The sequence below is a fragment of the Chrysemys picta genome, chromosome 4 (assembly GCF_011386835.1).
Source record: "Chrysemys picta bellii isolate R12L10 chromosome 4, ASM1138683v2, whole genome shotgun sequence".
NCBI classification, from domain to species: domain Eukaryota; kingdom Metazoa; phylum Chordata; order Testudines; family Emydidae; genus Chrysemys; species Chrysemys picta.
This window is the reverse complement of record NC_088794.1, coordinates 122,569,315-122,593,044: the sequence shown is the minus strand read 5'-3', so window position 1 is coordinate 122,593,044 and position 23,730 is coordinate 122,569,315. Positions and strand designations below refer to the sequence as shown.

At 47.1% G+C, this 23,730-nt stretch overlaps 1 protein-coding gene across 5 annotated transcripts in view; it reads left to right on the top strand.

Annotated features, from left to right (window-relative positions):
* The window catches only part of EML5 (EMAP like 5), a 303,917-nt gene that overhangs the window by 141,004 nt on the left and 139,183 nt on the right, over window positions 1-23,730 (top strand). For all 5 annotated transcript variants that reach the window (XM_042858583.2, XM_042858582.2, XM_065593492.1 and 2 more), the window contains one exon: window positions 13,278-13,371. In XM_042858583.2, coding sequence (XP_042714517.2) covers window positions 13,278-13,371 — 94 coding nt within the window. The remainder of the gene's footprint in view (window positions 1-13,277; window positions 13,372-23,730) is intronic.

Here is a 23,730-nt window from a genome sequence, read left to right as displayed (position 1 = left end):
TCACCCTCTGATCGTGGTCTCTCGTTGTTTCAGAGAAAGGTGCAGAACACCTCTTTTATCTGCTTCTTCCAGCAGTACTTCTGCACATTCTAATACAGGGCTTCTTTTTGTGTATGTAAGGCCCTTTCTCAGCCACTCTACGAAGCCAGTACCCTCTGCATATTCATATCTTCCTAAAGACACTCTTATGTCATGATGCATACGAGAAATGAACTGACCGACTATGGATAGTGTGTTATGTGACAGACCCAGACCAGTGGGGTACAGGAGTCTGGTAGAGGGCAAATATACTGATCACTGGATGAGTAGTTTTCTGTTCCCTGAGTGACCAGAGCAGGGGCTGCACTAGAGTAATCAGGAACCTGCTAGAACCAGTTAAGGCAGGCAGGCTAATTAGGACACCTGGAGCCAATTAAGAAGAAGCTGCTAGAATCAATTAAGGCAGGCTAATCAGGGCACCTGGGTTTTAAAAAAGGAGCTCACTTCAGTTTGTGGTGCAAGTGTGAGGAGCTGGGAGCAAGAGGTGCAAGGAGTGAGAGTGAGAGGGTGTGCTGCTGGAGGACTGAGGAGCACAAGCGTTATCAGACACCAGGAGGAAGGTCCTGTGGTGAGAATAAGGAAGGTGTTTGGAGGAGGCCATGGGGAAGTAGCCCAGGGAGTTGTAGCTGTCATGCAGCTGTTACAGGAGGCAGTATAGACAGCTGCAGTCCACAGGGCCCTGGGCTGGAACCAGGAGTAGAGGGGGGGCCCGGGTTCCCCCCAAACCTCCCAATTGACCTGGACTGTGGGTTCTTCCAGAGGGGAAGGCCTCTGGGCTGTTTCCCAACCCACATGGTGAATCTCTGAGGCAAGAAAATCCGGCAAGAAATCCGGCAAGAAAAGCGCAGGACCCACCAAGATAGAGGAGGAACTTTGTCACACTGGTGTCAGGAGTGGGGTGCACAGCGCGGCAGAAGAAGGAGGGTGATTTAAAAAAAAAAAAAAAAAAAAAAGGGAGAGGGTTTATTTTTTTTCACCACAATGGATGACGTAGTGCGGGCACTGATATAAGCTACGGTGGCCCAGCAGAAGGCTACCCGTGTCCAGGCAGCCACCCAACAGGAGGCAGTGCGACTGCAGCAAGAGACTAATTGCCTGCTGATGGACCAGGCTGCTCAAGACCGACCTATGTTGCGGTAACTGGTAAAGTCCCTTACAGAGCTGAATCGCGGCCATGATGGGACGCGGCTCATACGGGCCAGCCATTGGCTGCAGAAAATGACACGGGAAGATGATGTAGAGGCGTACCTTCTGACTTTTGAGAGGACACCCCCGCAGGAGGCCTGGCCTCGAGATCAGCGGTCTGGCATCCTTGCCCCATTCCTGTGTGGGGAGGCCCAGAAGGCCTACCATGATCTGCCTGAAGAGGCTGCGGCAGACTACCCCCAGCTGAAAGCAGAGATCCTGGCCAGATCTGGGGTAACGACAGCAGTGCGGGCCCAGCAGTATCACGGTTGGAGGTACCAGGAAGACAAAAAACGAAAGTGGTTGCAGACAGAGTCCTGGAGTCCGGAAGAGATCCTAGCGGTTCTGGTCATCGACGGATACATGAGGAGACTACCACCAGACCTTTGTGCCTGGGTAAGCTAGAACGAACCCTCCATCTATGACGAGGTTGTCGCCCTGGTAGAGAGGCGAAGGACAGCAAGGGAGCTGACCCGACCAGTTAAGGAAGAGGCACCCCGGGTTAAACTAGCAGCACCAAGCCCTAAAGTTCGGGTGACTGGGCCACCAGGAGGGCCCAGGTGGAAAAAGAGAGAGGCTGAAGGCCCATCAGAGGCCACAAAGAGTCAGAGCACTGAGGGAGAAGAGGATCATGATGTTAGACTGCCCAAACCAAGAGACTGGGGAACGCCTAGGGCTCCATACAGATGTTATGCCTGCGGGGAGTGGGGACACATAGTTGCACAGTGTCCCATGCTGAGGAGCCTATGCAGTGTAACCTGGGGAACTGGGCAGATCCATGCTCCCTAATCCACCTTGTGGGGGTCTCACTAACCCCACATATGTATACCAGACCAGTGAAACTAAATGGGGTAGGGACCACGGCACTGGTTGATTCGGGGAGTGCTATCACGCTTATCTCAGGGAAGCTCGTGAAGCGTAGTCAGCTGCTGCAGGCTAAACGTACGGGGATAACGTGTCCATGGGACAGTTAGTTACTACCCCACCATCCCAGTAAAAATTGAGATCCAAGGGAACACTACTGAGGTAGCAGCAGGTGTAGTCCCTAAACTCCCATACCCGGTGCTCATAGAGAGAGACTTCCCAGGGTTTGGAAACTTACTCCCAGTAGGGGGATTGGAGAAAGATGGGGACCCTAAAATTGGTGAGGCATCCACAGCAGACTGTCAACCCCCAATCTTCTCTGAAATATCCCCAGATTTGTTCTCCACTCCCAGACAGGATAGAAAGGGAAAGAAGGGCAGCTAAGGCCTTGGGAACCCGAATACTGACCCAAAGCCAGAGGATCGCTCTTGTAGGTAGGCGGACCCACGCAGCTGAAAAGGAGGCCAAGCAGGAGGGAGAAGCACCTGAGTCTGACCCCCACCCTAATGCTTCTGAACCAGTAGAGGCAACAGAGACTGGGCCCCTAGATCTTTGGCAGATTAGCCCCGGGAGAGGAAATTTTGGACGGGACCAGGCAGAAGACCCAAGATATGACAACATTAGGAAGGAGGTGACTGAAATAGATGGGGTCCCCGTGGAAGGAAAACCCAGGGACTAGGACCCTACTTCATAATGAAGAAGGATCTCTTATACCGGGTTGCACCAGTACAGGGGCAGAAGGTACAGCAGATTCTAGTACCTCAAAAACACCAGAAAGCTGTATTAAGTCTTGCTCATAGTCATCTTTTTGGGGAGCATTTGGGGGTAGAGAAGACCCTGGCACGAGTCCTACAACAGTTCTTCTGGCCCGGAGTACATGAAGAAGTGCGGAGGTACTGTGCCTCCTGCCCGGAGTGTCAGCTGCACAGTCCCCGTCCCCACTTGAGGCACCTTTAGTACCCCTCCCCATCATAGAGGTCCCTTCGAGTGAATAGCCATGGACCTAGTGGGACCCCTGGAGAAGACGGCTCGGAGCCACCAATATATACTTGTTGTTTTGGACTATGCTACTCGCTACCCAGAAGCCGTCCCCCTGTGGAACACGGCCGCTTTTGATACGGTCTCCCACAGTATTCTTGCCGCCAAGTTAAAGAAGTATGGGCTGGATGAATGGACAGTAAGGTGGATAGAAAGCTGGCTAGATCGTCGGGCTCAACGGGTAGTGATCAATGGCTCCATGTCTAGTTGGCAGCCGGTTTCAAGCGGAGTGCCCCAAGGGTCGGTCCTGGGGCCGGTTTTGTTTAATATCTTTATTAATGATCTGGAGGATGGTGTGGACTGCACTCTCAGCAAATTTGCAGATGACACTAAACTAGGAGGCGTGGTAGATACACTAGAGGGTAGGGATCGGATACAGAGGGACCTAGACAAATTAGAGGATTGGGCCAAAAAAAAACCTGATGAGGTTCAACAAGGACAAGTGCAGAGTCCTACACTTAGGACGGAAGAATCCCATGCACTGCTACAGACTAGGGACCGAATGGCTAGGTAACAGTTCTGCAGAAAAGGACCTAGGGGTCACAGTGGATGAGAAGCTGGATATGAGTCAACAGTTTGCTCTTGTTGCCAAGAAGGCTAACGGCATTTGGGGCTGTATAAGTAGGGGCATTGCCAGCAGATCGAGGAACGTGATCGTTCCCCTTTATTCGACATTGGTGAGGCCTCATCTGGAGTACTGTGTCCAGTTTTGGGCCCCACACTACAAGAAAGATGTGGAAAAATTGGAAAGAGTCCAGCGAAGGGCAACAAAAATGATTAGGGGGCTGGAGCACATGACTTATGAGGAGAGGCTGAGGGAACTGGGATTGTTTAGTCTCCAGAAGAGAAGAATGAGGGGGGATTTGATAGCAGCCTTCAACTACCTGAAGGGGGTTCCAAAGAGGATGGAGCTCGGCTGTTCTCAGTGGTGGCAGATGACAGAACAAGGAGCAATGGTCTCAAGTTGCAGTGGGGGAGGTCTAGGTTGGATATTAGGAAACACTATTTCACTAGGAGGGTGGTGAAGCACTGGAATGCGTTACCTAGGGAGGTGGTGGAGTCTCCTTCCTTGGAGGTTTTTAAGGCCCGGCTTGACAAAGCCCTGGCTGGGATGATTTAGTTGGGAATTGGTCCTGCTTTGAGCAGGGGGTTGGACTAGATGACCTCTTGAGGTCCCTTCCAACCCTGATATTCTATGATTCTATGATTCTAAGAGCATAGGGCACCTAATCGGTAAATGGCCTGAAATACTTTGGCTGTCCTATTATATTCAATTTCTATTACATGGATTTGAGTTTGAAGGTAAGACATGTTAGAGATGAGGAAAAATAAAGAGGTTAAATTTAAGAAACGATTAGAGATGAGGGAAGTCCAATCAAAAGTAAGGGGGATGGCTGGGTGAAGGGACACATAAATTTGGGGCATACCAGGCCAGGTGATGAAATGGTTACCTTGTGCAGTGGTTAAGTTAAGGTTGAAAGGAAGAGGGAGTTGGGGCATGGATAGCAGGGCGCACCCATCCTTTTTTATTAAATAACAATTTTCCTTCTGGGTTTTTCCCTATTGCTTCCCCTTCCCAACAGGCCATATTTAAGACATTGAGTACTTCCCCGGGATGCAGCTTGCGGAGGCAGGACAACTGTGCGGGTTCCAAGGGCCACAAGGTTCTGATTCCCACCCAGACGTGTTGTGCCTCGAAATCATTGGGAGTGGTGATGAAACGGCTAGGTCCGTGGGGTGGTTTTACTTCCCATACCTGCCGATTGATGACCCAGTCCCATAGACAGTTTGCCCATGGCCCAGGCACAAGCAATTGCACTGGAGCCCAAGTGCCATTAATAGGCCCCGAAGCTTGGAAGGTACATGCGACGGAGTCACAGCTTCATTGTGACAATGTCCACGTATGTCTCCACTTCCACAGTAGTGGTAAGGGTTTGGGGCCATTGCTGACCTAGGACATCGCCTCGCATTTCTGCTAAGAGACTGTTAAAGAAATCCTGCATTTGGCTACAAGCTGAATCCCAGCCAGTGTCCTTTGCCGCTAGGGCAAGGGTGTTTATTAATTTTTGTAGGAGGGTTTGGGTTGTGGTTCCCAGTCCTGACAGAGCATGGAGAGCCTTTATATTGGTATAGGTGTTGGTTAGCCTTGCCCCAGTAATGAGGCCTGATGCTTTTTTCAAATTTTCCAGACGTTCTTTATGATCTTGGGCCTTGTCTGTTGTCCAAATAGCGGCTGCTTCTGATAAACCATGCAAGACCCCTTCTACTATGCCTCTTTTCCCTCGGTGGAAACTTTCCCACTGCACGAGCTGGGCTAACCGAATGGCTGCTCCCTGGGAGCAATTGGGGTACTGGGTAGTTATTTGGAATTGTTCCCATAGTAGCATTTAGCACAATCCACCATTGGAAACGATAATCCCGTTGGTAGGGTGTGCTATACCACATTTGTTATTTTGAGACCTGAATTTCTCTGAGGCCACAGCCAGACAGATCTGTATGGGAATTGGAGAAGATATGAGGGGGAGTAGCTGGGGAGCAGGAACTACAACGATGGGCAACCATGTAGAGCCGGGGTACACCGCAATACGACACAGGCCAAACCGGAGACTACTGATCCAATCTAGCCTGTATCATACCGCAACACACCCCAAGCTCGTTAAGGAGGAGAGGCTGAAGAATATTAAAAGTTTTATCTTCAGGTAGTTTTGGCTAGCTTCTGCAAGCCAGGAACTGTGCCTCGTTACGATAGCAGAGGCAACAACTCTGGCAGCTGAATTGGCTGCATCCCAGGCCATCTGGTGGGAGCCCCTTGCCCCCCCCTTGCCCTCTTCCAGGATGGTCACGAACTCCTGGCCAAGGTCCTGTGGCAAAGCATCCTTAAACTTGTTGAGGGAGTCCCACAGATTAAAGTTATACCTCCCCAACAGGACCTGGTGGGTTTTCTCAGGTTTATTCCAGGAGATGCAGTCCTCCATTCAGGACCTTCCGTATGAAGGCAAGGGGCTCTTCTTGGAGCAAATGGATGGGAGACTGCATGGTCTCAAAGACTCCCAAGCCACTCTGTGCCCGCTGGGCCTCCACATGCTGCAGACATCAAGAAAGCAGTTCCATCCTCCTGCCACCCAGGTCCTGGAGGCCTCCTCAGCAAAGTGCCTTCAGGAGGAAAGAAAGAGACGGGGGTTTAAATGCAGTTGCCCCTCTTCCTCCCATTCGCCTGCCCAGCCTGGCCCTGCGAGACACCAAGGGGGCCAGAGGCAGGCATTTTGAGGGTGCGCAGAAGGATGGTGCCCCAGTCAGACTCCAGGATCCACCATCCAATTCTTTCCTCAACCATCTGTGTCCCTTCCGGTTGGCTTGGTCATGAATAACCTCAGACCATTGGGTGCTCAGTATAATATCTTTGGGCTACACCCTGCAGTTCTCAACTCCCTCCTCCCTCCCACTTCCCATTCCCTTTCCCTGTCCCTCTTTTTGGGACTCGTCTCAAAAGCAACTCTTTGTTCAGGAGGTGGAAAATGTTCTACGAATGGGGGCAGTGGAGGAGGTCCCTCAAGACTTGAGGGTGAAAGGATTTTACTCCCACTATTTCCTAATCCCGAAAGCAAAAGGAGGCTTAAGATCCATTTTGGACCTGCAGCATCTCAACAAATATCTCAAGAAGTTGAGGTTTTGCATGGTCTCCCTAGCCTCCAACATCCCCTCCCTGGATCCAGGAAATTGGTACACCACCCTTGTTTTGAAGGATGCATACTTTCATATTTCCATCTTTCCAGGGCACAGATGATTCCTCCATTTTGTGGTGGGTCAGCGCCATTTCCAATTTATGGTGCTACCTTCGGCTGCTCATCGACCCTGAGAGTATTTACAAAGTGTATGGCACCAGTGGCCACTTACCTGAGGCATCGAGGCATTCAGGTCTATCTGTATCTCAACGACTGGATCATCAAGGGAAAATCTCGGGACCAGGTGCAAAGGAGCCTCGATCTGGTACGATCCACCTGTCGTGAGCGGGGTCTGTTGATAAATGAAAAGAAATCAACCCTGACCCCAGTGCAGCGTATAAAGTTCATAGGAGCGATACTCGACTCCACACAAGCCAGAGCCTTCCTCTCGGAAGGCCGTTTCCAACCTATGGCCGACCTGATAGCTCATGTGATGGCCTACTCTCTCACCATTGCGCGCATGTGCCTAAAGCTATTGGGCCACATAGCAACGTGCACTTATGTGGTGTGCATGCGCGGCTTCATTTCCGGCCCCTGCAAGCATGGTTGACGTCGGTCTATGTCCCCAACAGACATGTTCTGGACCGGGTAGTCATGGTACCAAGTCACATCTGGTCATCCCTGAAGTGGTGGTCAGACCCTGACTCAGTCTTAGAGAGAGTTCCCTTTGCGACCCTGTCCCCATCGGCCACTCAGGGCTCCAATGCTTCAGATCTGGGTTGCGGAGCCCACCTCTGTGATCTCAGCAAGGTCGTTGGTTGCGAGAGCTCAGAATGGTTCGCTTGGCCTGCCAGGCTTTCCTGCATCACTTGAAGGGCAAGGAGGTCCAGTACTGACGGACAATACTGTGGCAATGTTTTACAGTAACTCCTCACTTAACGTTGTAATTATGTTCCTGAAAAATGCGACTTTAAGTGAAACAATGTTAAGCGAATCCAATTTCCCCATAAGAATATTAGGTTCCAGGGAAATTTTTTTCACCAGACAAAAGACATATATATACACACACACACACACACACACACACACACACACTATAAGTTTTAAACAAACAATTTCATATTGTACACAGCAATGATGATTGTGAAGCTTGGTTAAGGTGGTGAAGTCAGAGGGTGGGATATTTCCCAGGGAATGCCTTAGTACTAAATGATGAACTAGCACTGGCTGAGCCCTCAAGGGTTAACCCATTGTTGTTAATGTAGCCTCACACTCTACAAGGCAGCACGAATGGAGGGAGGGGAGACAGCATGGCAGACAGAGACAGAAACACAGACCCTGTGTGAGAGATGCGCATTGCCCCTTTAAGTACGCTGACCCCACTCTAAGTACACTGCCTTTTTAAGTAGATCAGCAAGTTGAGACAACAGCTGCTGCCAGCAAGCTCCCTCCGTCCTGAGCCCTGTCGTGTCCCCCACCTGCTCTGTGGAGATGGGGCAAGCAGGGTGCAGGAGGGAGGGAGACATCCTGACATTAGCCTCCCCTTTTCTCCCTCCCTGCACAGGAAGCAGGAGGCTCCCGGGAGCAGCTCCAAGGCAGACGGCAGGAGCAGCACATGGCAGTGGGGGGAGGGACAGCTGAACTACCTGGCAATTGATAACCTGCTGTGCGACTGCCGCACAGGAAACTTAGGGCAGTGGGGAGCTGATGGGGGGTGCTGCCGGTCCACCCTGGTTCCAAGCCCCCACCAGCTAGCTCCAACGGGCTGCTCTTTCTGCAAGCAGTGGACAAAGCAGGTGGCTGCCAAACGATGTTATAAGGAAGCATTGTGCAACTTTAAACGAGCATGTTCTCTAATTGATCAGCAATGTAACAACAAAATATTAACCGGGATGACTTTAAGTGAGGAGTTACTGTATATCAACAAGCAAGACAGAGCCCGGTTGTCAGTTCTTTGCCAGGAAGCTCTCTGGCTGTGGAACTTCTATGTGCAGCATGCCATTTAGCTCTGTGGCCTCGCACCTTCCGGGTACCAGGAACGTGTTATCGGATCGCTTCAGCGGGATCTTCTCGTTTTGACATGAGAGGTCACTCCATCCGGAAGTAGTCAGCCTGATCTTCCAGAGGTGGAGGACTCCCCAGGTGGACTTATTCACTTACAGGCAGAACAGGAAGTGCCACGTTTTCTGCTCTATTCGCGGGAACGACACAGGCTCCCTGTTCGATGCTTTCTTGCTCCCATGGTCAGGGGGTCTGCTATGCACACTTAGCCAGTGCCTCTAATCCACAGAGTCCTCATAAAAATCAAGCAGCACAAGGTGAGAATAATCCTAATAGCTCCTGCCTAGCCTCGCCAGCAGTGGTTTGGCACACTGCTGATCCTCTTGATAGCAGCTCTGCTACAGCTTCCACTCCAGCTGGACTTGCTGTCCCAAGACCACAGACACCTCCTGCGCCCGAACCTCGCACCTCTGCACCTGATGGCCTGGTTGCTGCATGGCTGAATGCAGAAGAACAGGCATGCTTGGCCTGCGTTCAACAGGTCCTCATGGGTAGCAGAAAGTCCTGGAAACAGTTCACATGTTGGGCTTCAGACCAGGGTCTCCGGCTCGACCAGGCCTCTCTCCAGTTGATTCTGCACTATCTTCTTCACCACAAGCTCTGGGGCCTGTCTTTCTCAACAGTCAAGGTCCACTTGGCAGCTATTTCAGCCTTCCACCCTCCAGCACAAGGCAGTTCAATCTTTGCACATGACATGAGGGTTCAGTTTCTGAAAAGCCTGGAACGGTTTTACCCTCAAGTCCACGACCCTGTCCCACCTTGGGACCTGAACTTCGTGCTGTCTAGGCTCACAGATCCACCCTTCGAGCCATTAGCTTCTTGTTCCCTTCTGCTGCTCTCGTGGAAGGTCTCCTTTCTGGTGGTTATAACGTCAGCCCGCAGGGTCTCTGAAATTCGAGTTCTCACCTCGGAACCACTCTATACAGTGTTCTATAAGGATAAGGTTCAACTGTGACCGCACCCAGCCTTCTTGCCCAAGTTAGTTTCACAGTTTCATACGAACCAGGACATATATTTACCGGTTTTCTTCCCAAAACCTCATAAGTCAGACAAGGAGTGCAGACTACACTCTCTTGATGTTACGAGAGCGCTGGCTTTTTATATTGAAAGGACTAAACCATTCCGGAAGTCAACACAGCTCTTTGTTGCAGTGGCAGACAGAATGAAGTGCCTCCCTATGTCTACACAGAGGATTTCATCATGGATCACTGCCTGCATCAAGTTTTGCTATGAGCTGACAAAGGTATCCTCTACAGCGACTGTAACTGCTCATTCTGCTACAGTGCAAGCCTCTTCAGCAGCCTTCTTGGCCCAGGTGCCGATTCGAGATATCTGCAGGGTCGCTACTTGGTCATCCATTCATACGTTTGTGTTGCATTATGCAACCACCCAACAGGCCCATGATGATACCAGCTTTGGTAGAGCAGTGTTACAAGCCACACAACTGTGATCTCCGAGCCCACTTCCAGGGATACTGCTTGTGAGTCACCTAGAATGGAATTGACATGAGCAAGCACTCAAAGAAGAAAAAATGGTTACCTGCCTTTAGTAACTGTTCTTCGAGATGTGTTGCTCATGTCCATTCCATTACCTGCCTTCCTACCCCTCTGTTGGAGTTACCGGCAAGAAGGAACTGAGAGGGCATAGGGACGGCGGTGCCTCATATACCAGCACATGAGCACGGCACTCCAAAGGGCCCCAGAGCTGGCCCTATGGATACCACTAAGGCAAAAAATTCCGACAACTGGGCACGTGGGCACGCACACACCTAGAATGGAATGGACATGAGCAACACATCTCTAAGAACAACAGTTGCGAAAGGTAGATAACCGTTTTTTATGTGGAAGTAGCAAATTGCACTTTTTAAATGCACTTTATAAACCTTTAAGCTGAGGAAGCAATAGAAGCATCAGCTGTAATTCAAGGAGCTATTGGACTGGGAAATAATATGGGCACATCTTGTGGTCATTCAACAAAATTAGCCATTTTCCTTTTTATGCAGGTCAAAAACATGCCTCCACAGGTGTACAAAACAAGTCATCGGGCTATTTTAAATGTATATAAGAAAATATTAGACCTTTCTGATAATCTTTTAATAGCACGGGAGTTTGTTCAAAAATATTATTAATGACATGCTACTTTGGAAATGTCTAACTAGGTATCCGATGATTAATATAATACATTGTATCATTTGCGGATTAGTGCAGTTTTTGGTTTGAATTCTTTCTGCATCAATATAATCTATTGAAATACCATCCTGAATGGCTAGCTACATTCAATTTGCATTTTTTTTATAAACAAGCAACCCTATCTATACTATACTTGTAGGCCTGTGCAGTGCAAGGTAGGTCTAATATGCTTCACATGCAGAACACAAAAAACCCTTCCTGTAGACCTATAAAATATTTAATTGTATATTTTTGGCATTTACTGCGACTGGTGTCTGTTGCCTTTATGAAACTGAGATGTATATAGTATTTTTTACATTCTGAGAATGAACCATTTAGTCAAGTATGAGGCATATTTAGGGCTGCCCGGGGGGGGGGACAAGTGGGGCAATTTGCCCCAGGCCCTGCAGTGGCCCCCACGAGAATATAGTATTCTATAGTATTGCAACTTTTTTTATGGAAGGGGCCCCCGAAATTACTTTGCCCCAGACCCCCTGAATCCTCTGGGTGGCCCTGGGCATATTAAAGAACTAAGAAGATTTTATAATATATAACTGTTTTATTTTTCTTTGTGTAGTATAATCCAGTCTGGAAAACTGGCAGCAATTTTGCTACCATTCTTCCCCTCCATTTCTCCAACTTTGATTTTGTGGTTGTGCCTATCACATTGTCTTTTGGAGGCATGTCATTAGTCTCTTGGGAATATGAATATTTGGAGCAGAACTTTGTAAGGAGCCATAGCCACAGACAACTCTGAGATACTTTGGTCATTGAGACAGTAAACAAGAACTCACTTCCTGTTCCTTCCATCTACCGTAACTTTGACCATTCTTTATTATGTTTTATTGTTTCTAGGTACTATACTTATACAGCCCCTCATCATCATAGTATCTAATTACCTTGTTTTGTTTTATTAGTTAAAGTTTATTTTATTAGTAGTTAGTTTTAATTAATATTATCGCAGTTGTGTGAGCCTAATGACACTTAGGTGAATCTCTGGTTCTATGCTATGGCCTGTCACCTTTTTTTATATGTCTGTTATATGCCTAAGTTAGCCTTTTGTTCAGGATTGTGGTATTTTTGGACCAACAGATCAGTATGTTTGATAAGAAATCAGATCATTTTTGTTGTTATGGGGGAAAAATGTTGGTCTCTGACCAATCTATGTGCTGCCTAACATGTCTGGATGAGGGGTGCCTGCCCAGCTGATGCCTGATGTATCAAAATGTTATGCCTTCAATATGGAAAGATGAATTTTCACTTTTGTCATCTTTGAATCCCCCCCCCCCCAAAGTTTCCAGGAAAGAAGCTCCGCAGCTTCAAAAGATGTGCACATGCCAGGAAGAGATCAGTCGCAAATGAGCATAAATGCATCTTCTGACTTGGAGTTAATCATGACATACCTGAGAGTCAGATCTGCCTCAAGATGTTAACCAGAGTCATCAAGCTTGGGAATATCTCATAAACTTCCTAGAAGTACCCCTGAGACACTTCTGTAAACCCAATCTGCAGTTACCCCAGAGTTTCTGCTTTGTCAGTGTAGGGAGTACTAAACTCAACACAGAGATTCTTGGTGCCCCCCTGTGTTGAGGGATTTTGTGGAACTGGCGTCAACACTTGATAGAGCAGTGTCCTTACCTACCCAACCCTGTCAGCACACCATGGAGGTTTGCAGTGAATTACTTACAGGTGCCTGAGATGGACTTGTTCTTTTTTTAGAAGCCCATCACAGGGAGCCTGTGCCCTGACTTCCCTTAAAGGGATCAACTACTGTGGTACAAAAGCATATTCTTGAGGATGAGTGCTGATGTGGAGGATATTAAGGTGAAGTATGCGTCTAGTGTAGAGGAACAGGAGCAATGACTGTGCTGTAGGTGACCTGACATTTCCCAATTTTTGAAAAAGCTAGCAACATCAATAATTCCTGTGCCAAGATCCTAAAAGACCAAGATTAAAATGTATAACAAAATTAAATGACTAGTCTAAGGTCTTGCACTAAGTTAATGGCAAAGGGAGGATTAGAACTTGGAAATTCTTGGCTTCAAGTCCTATACTCTGTCCACTAGACCATCCATATAAAAAAATCTGCATAAATACAACTCATCAACTGTGGTTTATCTGTTTGTACATTCTTTCATCTCCTAATATTACAAGTAGTGTTTTGTATAATTTATAGTATATCTAGTATAATAATTTGATTTCTTGTTATTGCAGAGTAATGCTCTCTACCCACTCTCTTACCATACATTTCCTTTTCTAGCGGATGGCAAACGCTTGGCTTCTGTTGGCATAGATGACAATCATACTATTGTGCTCTGGGACTGGAAAAAAGGAGAGAAGCTTTCAGCAGTAAGGTAAAAGTTTAACTTCATTCTGAAATCTATACCAAAATTAGTTTCAAATGGCAATGGACAGAATGGATACAAAGTGAGAATACTACTGAGGCATAAATGAGTAGTTTCCCTTGCTTGTTGATTCCCCCAATCAATGGCTTTTAGCATAGACTTAAAACTTTGTTTAGGGAGAAAATCTGTAGGTAAAGTAAAATCAACAACCATTGCTATGAAAGTTAAGTGACGAACTCGAGATGAGAAATAAGAGATTTGTTCTTACTGGAAGAAAAGAGATGTTTTATTAACATTTCTCTGATGTGTGAGTAACTGCCCAGTACCTTTTGAAACAGTTCCTTTAAAACTCACTACACACACACCTCTATTTCTCATTTCTATAACTTATTATGCCAAAAAAAAAAGTACATAGTCACAGACTGCATGCAAGTCCCTTTCCAAGCTGAATCATTGGCTGCAAGTGACTCTTCCTCCTCCCTCCTTACCAGTCACAGCTGCACACATTTCCTCACCATTTTTGCGGCACATGCATGCACACTACTTGCCTTTCAAACACCACATACACTCACATGTCTTTCTTTAATGTTCCTGTTCTATGCAGTTGGGTCTGGTGCTTCTCCTTTCTGCAGCTACTGGACCTTGAGGCTCCTGTATGCAGCTGGTGCTGACGCTGTTTTTCTGGGTCTCATCTATCTTCCATGTAGCACCTCACTCACCAGATGTACACTTTCCGCCCTTCTGCAGATGTTGGTATCTACTTTTCTTTTTCAAAACCTTCTCATGGTAGGTCTCCAGCAATGGCTCCCTCAGCCCTTTCCTATGTTGGTACTCTCAGATGACAACTGCTTTCTCCAGGGACTCCCTTTTGTTGCAGGTCCTTACTCCTCCCTCCCCAACCCTCTGTTCTGAAGCTGTGCAAACTTGGCTGTGCAGCTGGTAGCTGCTGAACCAGGCCAACCTTGCCATCCTCAAATAGTTCCAGTTTTATCTTTAAGATAGTAGTTCAAGTGGTTGGTTCTTGCTAGCAGATCTTCTGGCGAGCTGACTAGGAGGCTTCATATGCTTGTCTCTGACAAGCCTTAGCAGTTTCTGGTTCCTTATCTCTTAATAGCCACTTGTGGGGAGAGGAACATAGTCTTTCTGTCAAGCTAAATTGTTCAGGCATGAATATGCCTTCTTTGTCAATGGCTCTTAATAGTTACTGTCCTCACTTGCTCCTGAGGTCCCTTGATGAATCAGGAAAGAGTCTTCCCCTACAGTCATTTGACACTGTTCATTCATTACTGATTCAGTAATATTTATGATAATAACAATTCTCCCAAATCAGCAGATGCTATTGGAATTTTTGGAAAGTTCCCCAATCTTCAGTGGTTCTATATATATTTGTATACAAGGCATGTGACCTTTGTGCCAAAGATGACTTCAGTTCCAAGAATTATTGGACCCACCACAAGCTATGTTCTTCTTCAAGGAGTGTCCCTGTGAGTGCTCCACTTTAGGTGTCTTGACGCCCTGAACTTGTAATTGGAGATTTTTGGTAGCAGTACCCGGTTGGGCTGCGCATGCGCTGTAGCCGTCTCACGCTGCTCCGAGCAGTTACACAGCGGCATGCAGCCAACCATTCTCCTGTTCCTTCGCTACCATCTTTGGCTTAAGTCGGAGCAATCAGCAGCACCTTCTCTTACCTCATATAAGATTTATAGTAGATAGTTCATAGTGATAATGTTAGCTTAGTTGTAGTTAGCTTCCCTATCCCCTTACCTTACTCTAATTTCTTTAATTTTCACACAAAAAAGTCTCCCTTTACCTTCCCTTTCTACCCCTGTCTCTCTGGCAGGTTTACCCCTGTTTTTGTCTAAGAGACCGACTCTCTTGGGCATGCCCAACTTACCTGGCTTTAAATGCTGCCTGACTTGCAGACTCTCCATACTGGTCTCTGACGGCCAGGCTCAGTGTGTCCACTTCCTCGGCGAGACACACATTACTCAAAAGTGTCCACACAGCAGAAAGCTGACAGCCAGGACAAGAAAAGTCAGAGATCTCCAACTGAAGCTCCTCATGATGGAGAAATCCCTCAGGCCAGTCTCAAACCCTGAGTTCAGGCCACACCCCAGCAACTGTTGCTCTACTTCAACAACAGCTGCCAAATAGCCTATTCCTAGAAAGGTTACTAAAAAGCGGTCGCAGACATCCCTGCATGGAGAATCCCCTAAAAGAAAGCGATCTCCAACTGAAAAATCTGCCCTGGTATTGATGGCACCGAGAGTGCCAGACCGCAAGGCACCGGGAATGTCTGGCACAGAGAGTTCCTGAAGAGCTAAAGACCCTATGCAGGTGACCTCTAAAGGAGGTTCACACACTAAACTGAAACATTCCAGCTTGGCACCCACGGAGCCGAAGAAGATCTTGGCACCGAGTGGTACAATGGCGCCACTTGCTGTACATATGCCGCACAGCCCTAAATCCTCAGCACCGGTAGCTTCAACTCATGCTCCCAGGTGGTCCACCATGTCGTCTCCGGCACCTAGCCTCACGGTTCCACAGTAATTCATGGGGCATGCAGACCTGATAGTGGCCTCAATGCCTGAATATTTATTCGCCACCGAGGGTACCTCATCCAGATCAGTACCAAGCCAGTTGACTACTCCTTGCAGATCAGCCCCCCCATCTCTAGTGATGAGGAAGAAGAGGATGACGCAGTAATATATATTGCTTGTCACTCCTCACCCAAGCCAGGACCATCTCATCACCAACTACCTGTGGATATACGAGGATGTGGTCACCTATGGACACCACCCCCCATACCATTCCCACCTAACTGGTCATACTGGGATCCATGGGCAATGTATAGGGCCCAAAATCACAGCTTCCCTAAATCCATAACAGCCAGGTCTCCTTCACCAACTGTTCTGGCACCCTTGGAAACACAAGAGGAAGACACTGAGGAACCTGAAGACATAGCTGAGCATGACACTTTTCTGCCTACTCACCTCTCTTTGTTGTCATCGGACGAAACCATAATGCCACCCCACCCCGCACCATGGGGGATGATTTCAAATCCATTCAGGACCTCTTCAACGGGGTTGCTGAATCCCTAGACATTTTGTTGTCTCAGCTACCAGAAGCCCAACATAAGCTCTCAGACATACTCCAGGCATACCCATCAGCAAAGATAGCTCTGCCAATTAATTATGCAATCATGGAGCCTGCAAAAATAATCTGGCAGATACCTGCTACAGCACCACCCTCATGTAAAAGATCCGACAAACAATATGTGCTAGAAAAAGGGGCTGAGTTCCTATTTACACACCCCATGCCAAACTCCTTAGTGGAGACAGTGAACCAAAGGGGAAAACACCACCTGTCCCAAACGACCCCATACGATAAGGATTGGAAAAGGCTGGACCTTTTTGGGTGGAAAGCTTATTCTTCAGCTACACTTCAGTTCCGCATACCCAACTACGCAACCCTGCTGGCCAAATATACATGCAATCTATTCTCCAAAATGTCAACTTTTATTGAAAATGTACCCAATGACAAAATAGAACAGTATAAGGCAAACATTTCTGAGGGGTCTCTCATTGCCAAGATGGCCCTACAGGCCTCCTTAGACTCTGCAGACACGGCAGCACGTTCCATCGCAACATCTATGGTCATGCGCTGTGCATCTTGGCTCCACCTCTCCAAGTTCCGAAGGGAGGTCTGGGCAACCATTAAAGACTTACCCTTCGAGGGTCAGAAACTTTGCAGACAAAACGGATGTCTCATTACATACCCTAAAAGACTCAAGGACGACCTTAAAAATCCTTGGCATTTACATATCTGCAAACAAAAAGAAACAGAGCAGGTTTTACAATCAGAGATTCTGGTCTACGCCATACTCTCAGCTCCAAAGACAGTATGATCAATGATGTAAACAAAGAACAGATGTTGGCAGAACCAAGATCAGCCTTCGACGTCTTAATAATCCACCTCTAGACAATCATTTTGAAGGTGTGGTTGAGGGCACAAAACCTCCACACTCTCTTACTCTGGAACCAGAAAAGGTCCCCCGCCCATTCGGAGACTCTGTCACCATACTACCCAGTCTGGAACAGCATCACAACAGACAAATGGGTTTTAGAGATTATCCAGAAGGGCTACTCCATCCACTTTATTTCTATCTCACCTACCCACCCCCCTTTCCTGTTCCTCTTCAGGGACCCCTCTCACAAGCACCTGTTACAACAGGAAATAAACCACCTTGTACAAATAGATGCCGTGGAGCCTGTACCAACGCAATACAGGGGAAGAGGTTTTTATTCACACTACTTTCTAACTGAGAAAAAGATCAGTGGGTGGAGACCCATCCTGGATTTACAAAAACTCAACAAATTCATGAGAAAATATCAAAATGGTGACTCTAACCACAATAATTCTGGCATTAGAGAAGGGAGATTGGCTCTTGGCACTTGACCTACAGGATGCTTATTTTCATATTAATATCCGCCCGTCACACAGAAGATTCTTGAGATTCACCCAAGAGAAACAGCATTTCCAATGCAGAGTACTACCCTTCGGCCTATCCACTGCCCCAAGGGTTTTTCCCAAGGTTCTCGCTGTCATTGCAACTCAATTCCGCAGACACGGAGTAATGATATTTCCATACTTGGACGATAGCCTCCTATGGGCACCAACACGGCAAGAAGCGATAAACACCACGCAGAGCACAATAACCCTTTTCATGAACCTAGGGTTGCAAATAAATACGCAAAAGTTTACACTGGTTCCTGTCCAAAAGTTGGAATTCACAGGTGCCCATCTTGACTGTCTAACAGCAACAGCAACATTACCCCAACAATGTTTCCTCACTCTAGTCAATCTAATTTCAATGTTGAGGGACAGCCCACAAACATCTGCTAAAACATGTTTACAACTCTTGGGGCACATGTCAGCAACAACGTTTTTTGGTCAAGCATGCCAGACTCCACATAAGATGCTTGCCAGGTCTGGCTTTGAACAGTGTATATACCGCCAGATAGTCTCTCAACAGATGCATCCACCATGTTAATGAGTTTTTTACTCTGCGTGGCATGGTGAGGCAACTAAGTAATGTCTGCCATATCCAACAAAAGGACTCCAACCCTGACAATCATGACAGACGCTTTCCTAATAGGTTGTGGGGGAGAGCACATCTACTCAACAATACGGTCCAAGGCCGCTGGTTCCCAGCGGAGTCCAACCTGCACATAAACTTACTGGAGCTAAGGGCAGTCCAAAATGCATGTGACCACTTTCTCCCTTTAATCAAGAACAATGCCATTAAAATCCTCACGGACAATATAGCATGCATGTTTTATACAGTATAAACCACCCAAGGGAAGTACAATCATACTCCCTATGTACAGAGGCAATATGCATTTGGAATTGGTGCATCACCAACAACATAGAGATATCGGCATCCTATCTGCCGGGATGTCAGAATACGACAGCAGATGTACTAAGCAGGGATTTTTCACAAACTCACGAGTGAGAGATGGATCCTGGAATTCTCAAATCCATATTCAAACTATGGGGGTTCCCCACCATAGAGCTATTCGCAACAGCTCAGAATGCCAAGTGCCCACAATATTGCTCCAGAGCTGGATTGGGACACCACTCCCTAGGCGACACTCTCCTTATAAAATGGGAGGCACCACTGATGTATGCATTTCCTCCAATCCCACTCCTAAGCCACGTCATTAAGAAGATCAAGCAGGACAAATCCAAGGTCATTCTCAGAGCCCCCACATGGCCCGGACAAACGTGGTTCCCATACTTGTGTCAGATGGCAGTGAAACCACCTCAAAGCCTTCCCTTAGTAGCTCACCTTCTATCATAAGATGTGGGACGCGTCCGTCACCCCAACCTTGCAGTACTCCACCTCAAGTCCTGGTTACTCCATGGCTGACTTGGATTGAGAAGGCCTGTTCAGAGGAAGTAAAAGATATATTACTGAACAGTCAGAGACTAAGTACAAGAAAGACATATATCCATAAGTGGAAACAATTCTGCACCTGGTGCCAAGATAAACAGATCATACCACAATCGTCCCCCCTACTGAGGATCCTGGACAATATACTAGGACTTAAAAAATTGGGGCTATCCACAACCTCCATCAGAGTACACTTGGCTGTTATTACCTCCTTCCATGACAAGGTGGACAGGGTCATCATATTTGCTCTCCCGACAATTAAGCACTTCCTTACAGGCATTGAAAACACTTATCCCACTTTGACAAGGTGCTGAGCAGAAATACTGCAGAATCAGCCCCCTGCCATGCCAGCCCCATTTAAGTGAATAAAGTGGAGCTGGCTGGAAAGAACCTGCCCAAATTGAGGAATGAGAGCCAGCTGCCAGCCCAATTAGCCAAAGGCTATATAAGAGGCTGAGAAGAAGGAAGCCAGGATGTTGGGACGGAGGAGAGTGAGGGAGTCTAGGCAGGGAGAAAGCCCTTCCCTCCTGGTATCAGAGGGGTAGCCGTGTTAGTCTGAATCTGTAAAAAGCAATAGAGGGTCCTGTGGCACCTTTGAGACTAACTGCTCCCAGTACTTCTGTTAGTCTCAAAGGTGCCACAGGACCCTCTGTTGCTTCCCTCCTGGGTTCAGCCACAAGGAACCGAGAGCTGTGTAAGCGGTATGGTGAGAAGGTGGTGGGAGCACAAACTTGTAAATAAAAGCACCAGTGGTTCCTGAACCCCGGGGTCTCTGAGTGACTTTATCTGAGCATAGCTGAGGCAGGAGCCAGGAGGGCCAGCTGCACTGTGTTACACCCACAATAAGAAACCCTACACTCATGTGGGACCTCAACCTTGTTCTACGCGGAATCCTGGGAAAGCCGTTTGAACCCCTTGCAATTTACTCTTTGTTACACTTATCCATGAAGGTGGCTTTCCTCATTGCCATCACGTCCACCAGATATGTGGGAGAATTAGGTGTCCTAATGGCAAACCCACCGTATACAACATTTTTTAAAGATTAAGTAATCCTATAACTGCATCCTAAGTTCATATCCAAAGTTGCCTCCCCCTTTCATTTAAACCAACCCATTTACTTACCTGTATTTTTTCCTAAACCACAAGTGGGCAGGAGGGAGGCCTCACTCCACACATTGGATGTTCGAAGAGCAATAACTTTCTACATTGAAAAAACAAAAACATTTAGAAAATCACCTAGACTATTTGTTTCCATAACAGAACGCTCGATGGGTCAAACCATCTCAAAACAGACACTATCCAAGTGGATATCAGGATTTATCCATTTGTGCTACCAAAACAGCAATCTACAACCTCCACCAGGAATTTGCATACACTCCACCAGAGCACTGGCAGCATCTGTGGCCTTTCTCAATAATGTCCCTATCACTGACATTTGTAGAGCAGCTATATGGGCATCAGTCCATACTTTCACTAAACACTGTGCTTTAGAACAACAATCAGCATCAGATGCACACTTTGGACTTACAGTGTTATCCACTGTCAATAGACCAACTCCAAAGCCCTTCTCCTCCACTGAGCCCTTCAACAGTCACCTAAAGTGAAGCACCCACAGGGACACTCTTCGAAGAAGAAGAGAGGGTTACTCACCTTGTGCAGTAACTGAGGTTCTTTGAGATGGTTGTCCCCGTGGGTGCTTTACTAGCCTCCCACTTCCTCTCTACATCTGAGTTTCAGGCCGATCCTCTGAGGTAGAGAAGGAACAGGGGGATGGTTGGCTGCACACCACTATGTAACCGCTTGGAGCGGTGCGAGACAGCTATGGCGTGTCTGCAGCCCAACCGGGCACTGCTACCAAAAATCTGATACAAGTGCAGAACATCAAGACACCTAAAGTGGAGCACCTGCACGGACAACCAGCTTGAAGAACCTCAGTTACTGCACAAGGTGAGTAACCCTCTCTTACAGTAACTGGTCCAAAAACTTCATGAATAATTCAAAATGCTGATCTAGTGTCTAAATGTGAAAAATGAAATGTTCGCTCAACAGTATACTTTCAGCAACCGGAAAAACAAACATGCTTCGTATTTCCACTGTCACAATTTTGATGCGCAAAATAGTTATTTCTCTATTTTGCAGTTCAGATAATGTTAGCAACTCTTTAACTCTAACACACAAAATCTGGGTGACAGTTACATGCTTTCATTCCACAACAGAAGATCTCCTGGGGCCCTGGATAGGACAAATTTGAAATTTTTTATTCAGTGCCTATTGTGCACACAACATTGAAGCTCTTCGTGTGTTCTTTCCTGGATCCAACTCTGCCTTTCAGTCAGGTGAAGTACAGTATTTCTAAATTTCTGATGTCTTTTGCGTCAGGCACATTGGATTCTGCTTTTTGTCATAATTTGGTACATATTTTCTCAGAACTTTGGCACATTGCCACCCATTAATATAGAGCCTTTTTACCATATATATGTGTTTTCTTTTGACTAGCACCTTAGCTCTGTTGCATTGTTGTTCTCAGCACTCCGAAGCCAAAGCTTGTTAGGTGCTGAGCTGTAAGTAATAAAAACATCTTTCTCATTCCTACACCTATCTTGGTGCTCAGCACTTGTTGTGTCTTTTGGTCTGATGTTCCCTTTGGTGCACTGGTAACACTTTTCTTTTATTTCAGGTATGCAGACAGAGAGTTAAAAAGACTGCTCTGCAGTTTCAAACTTGGCCAGTGTGGCAAAACAGTGTTTAAAACTGATGACCATGTTTGTTATATTGTCTGCATTGGCATAATTCATGATGTGCAGGGGTACTAGATATGTCTAGAAATTTAATTCCAAGTGCTGAGGAAATATGGGAAGGTCCAATAAGCTCTCCTTCAGGCATCTTAGGAAGGCACAAGTCTGGCCTGGAGTGCCAAAGCCCGAGTCAGTCAAATTTTCTGAGTGGCAGGGCTCCGTGCCTGTTTTGCCTGACATTATTGCTGACCTGGCTTGGTATTTGAAGGAGATGATACTGAGCTCATCAGATGTGGTGGTGCCCCCCTACAAATGGTTCTCAGAAAGTCTTCCAAATTGTGCTCCTCATTCTCAAGAATACTCTCAGGCTTCTCAATATGAAGAGCTGCTACAGGCAGTCTTGTCCCTCCTGGCAAAGAGAACGTTAAAGCCATGGCCACTGAGTAAAAGAAGGAAAAGGATTTTATTCTACATACTTTCAGGCAGAAAAAAGATGGGAAATCTCTGGCCCTTCTTGGATCTCAGGGAACTGAATCAGTATTGGGTCAAAAAAAAATTCTAGATAGTTACCCTGGAAGCCACTACAACTCTCTTAGATGAAGTTTAATTGCTATGTGCTCTAGAACTAAATGCTTGCAAGCCCCTTAGAATGCTCTTCAAGTATTAAGATATGAGGTAAAGGAACATCACTTCCTTCACTGTCTTATCTCTTGAATTGGTGTCTATTCTGGGTATGTTCACAAAATTCTTGATGAAAGTCATTGCCTACTTGCCCAGTCTGGGAGCATGCACATTCACTAAGTTGGCTGGTTGGCTGATTAAGGACCCTACTTTGGATCATGTGAAAGAACAGTCCATATCACTACCAGAATGGAGTCACTAGGATATGTGATAAACTACCCACATTTTCAACAGTCCCCCACAAACAATTGAAGTATACAGGAGCCCCACTAGACAGCTCAAATCAATTTTCCTTCTCTAGAACAGGATCGTAGACATTCCCAGTTGGGCGCAACGGATCAGCAAGAGAGCTAGCAGGTAACAGTTTAGACAATGCTACTAATGTTAGGTCTCATGGCTGCAACGCTATTCATGGTGTCCAGGACATGTTTGCATATGAGTAGGAGCCTACCAAATTCACCGTCCATTTTGGTCAATTTCATGGTGATAGGATTTTAAAAATCGTATATTTCATGATTTCACCTATTTAAATCTGAAATTTCCCAGTGTTGTAATTGTAGGGGTCCTGACCCAAAAAGGAGTTGTCGAGGGGTCGCAAAGTTATTGTAATAGGGGTTGCGGTGCTTCTACCCTTACTTCTGCATTGCTGCTGGTGGTCGTGCTGCCTTCAGAGCTGGACAGCTGGAGAGCAGTGGCTTCTGGCCGGGATCCCAGCTCTTAAGGCAGAGCCGCTGGAGCAGCAGCGCAGAAGTAAGGATGGACTGGTATGGTATTGCCAACCTTACTTCTAGGCTGCTGCCTGCTGAGCTGGACCCTCACTCAGTCAGCAGCACCACCCTCCAGCCGCCCCGCTCTGAAGGCAGTAGCACAGGAGTAAGGGTGGCATGGTATGGTATTGCCACGCTTACTTTTATGCAGCGGCTGGCGGGGCGCTACCTTCAGAGCTGAGCGCCCGGCCAACAGCCACCTCACTCTGGCTGCCCAGCAAGGAAGGCA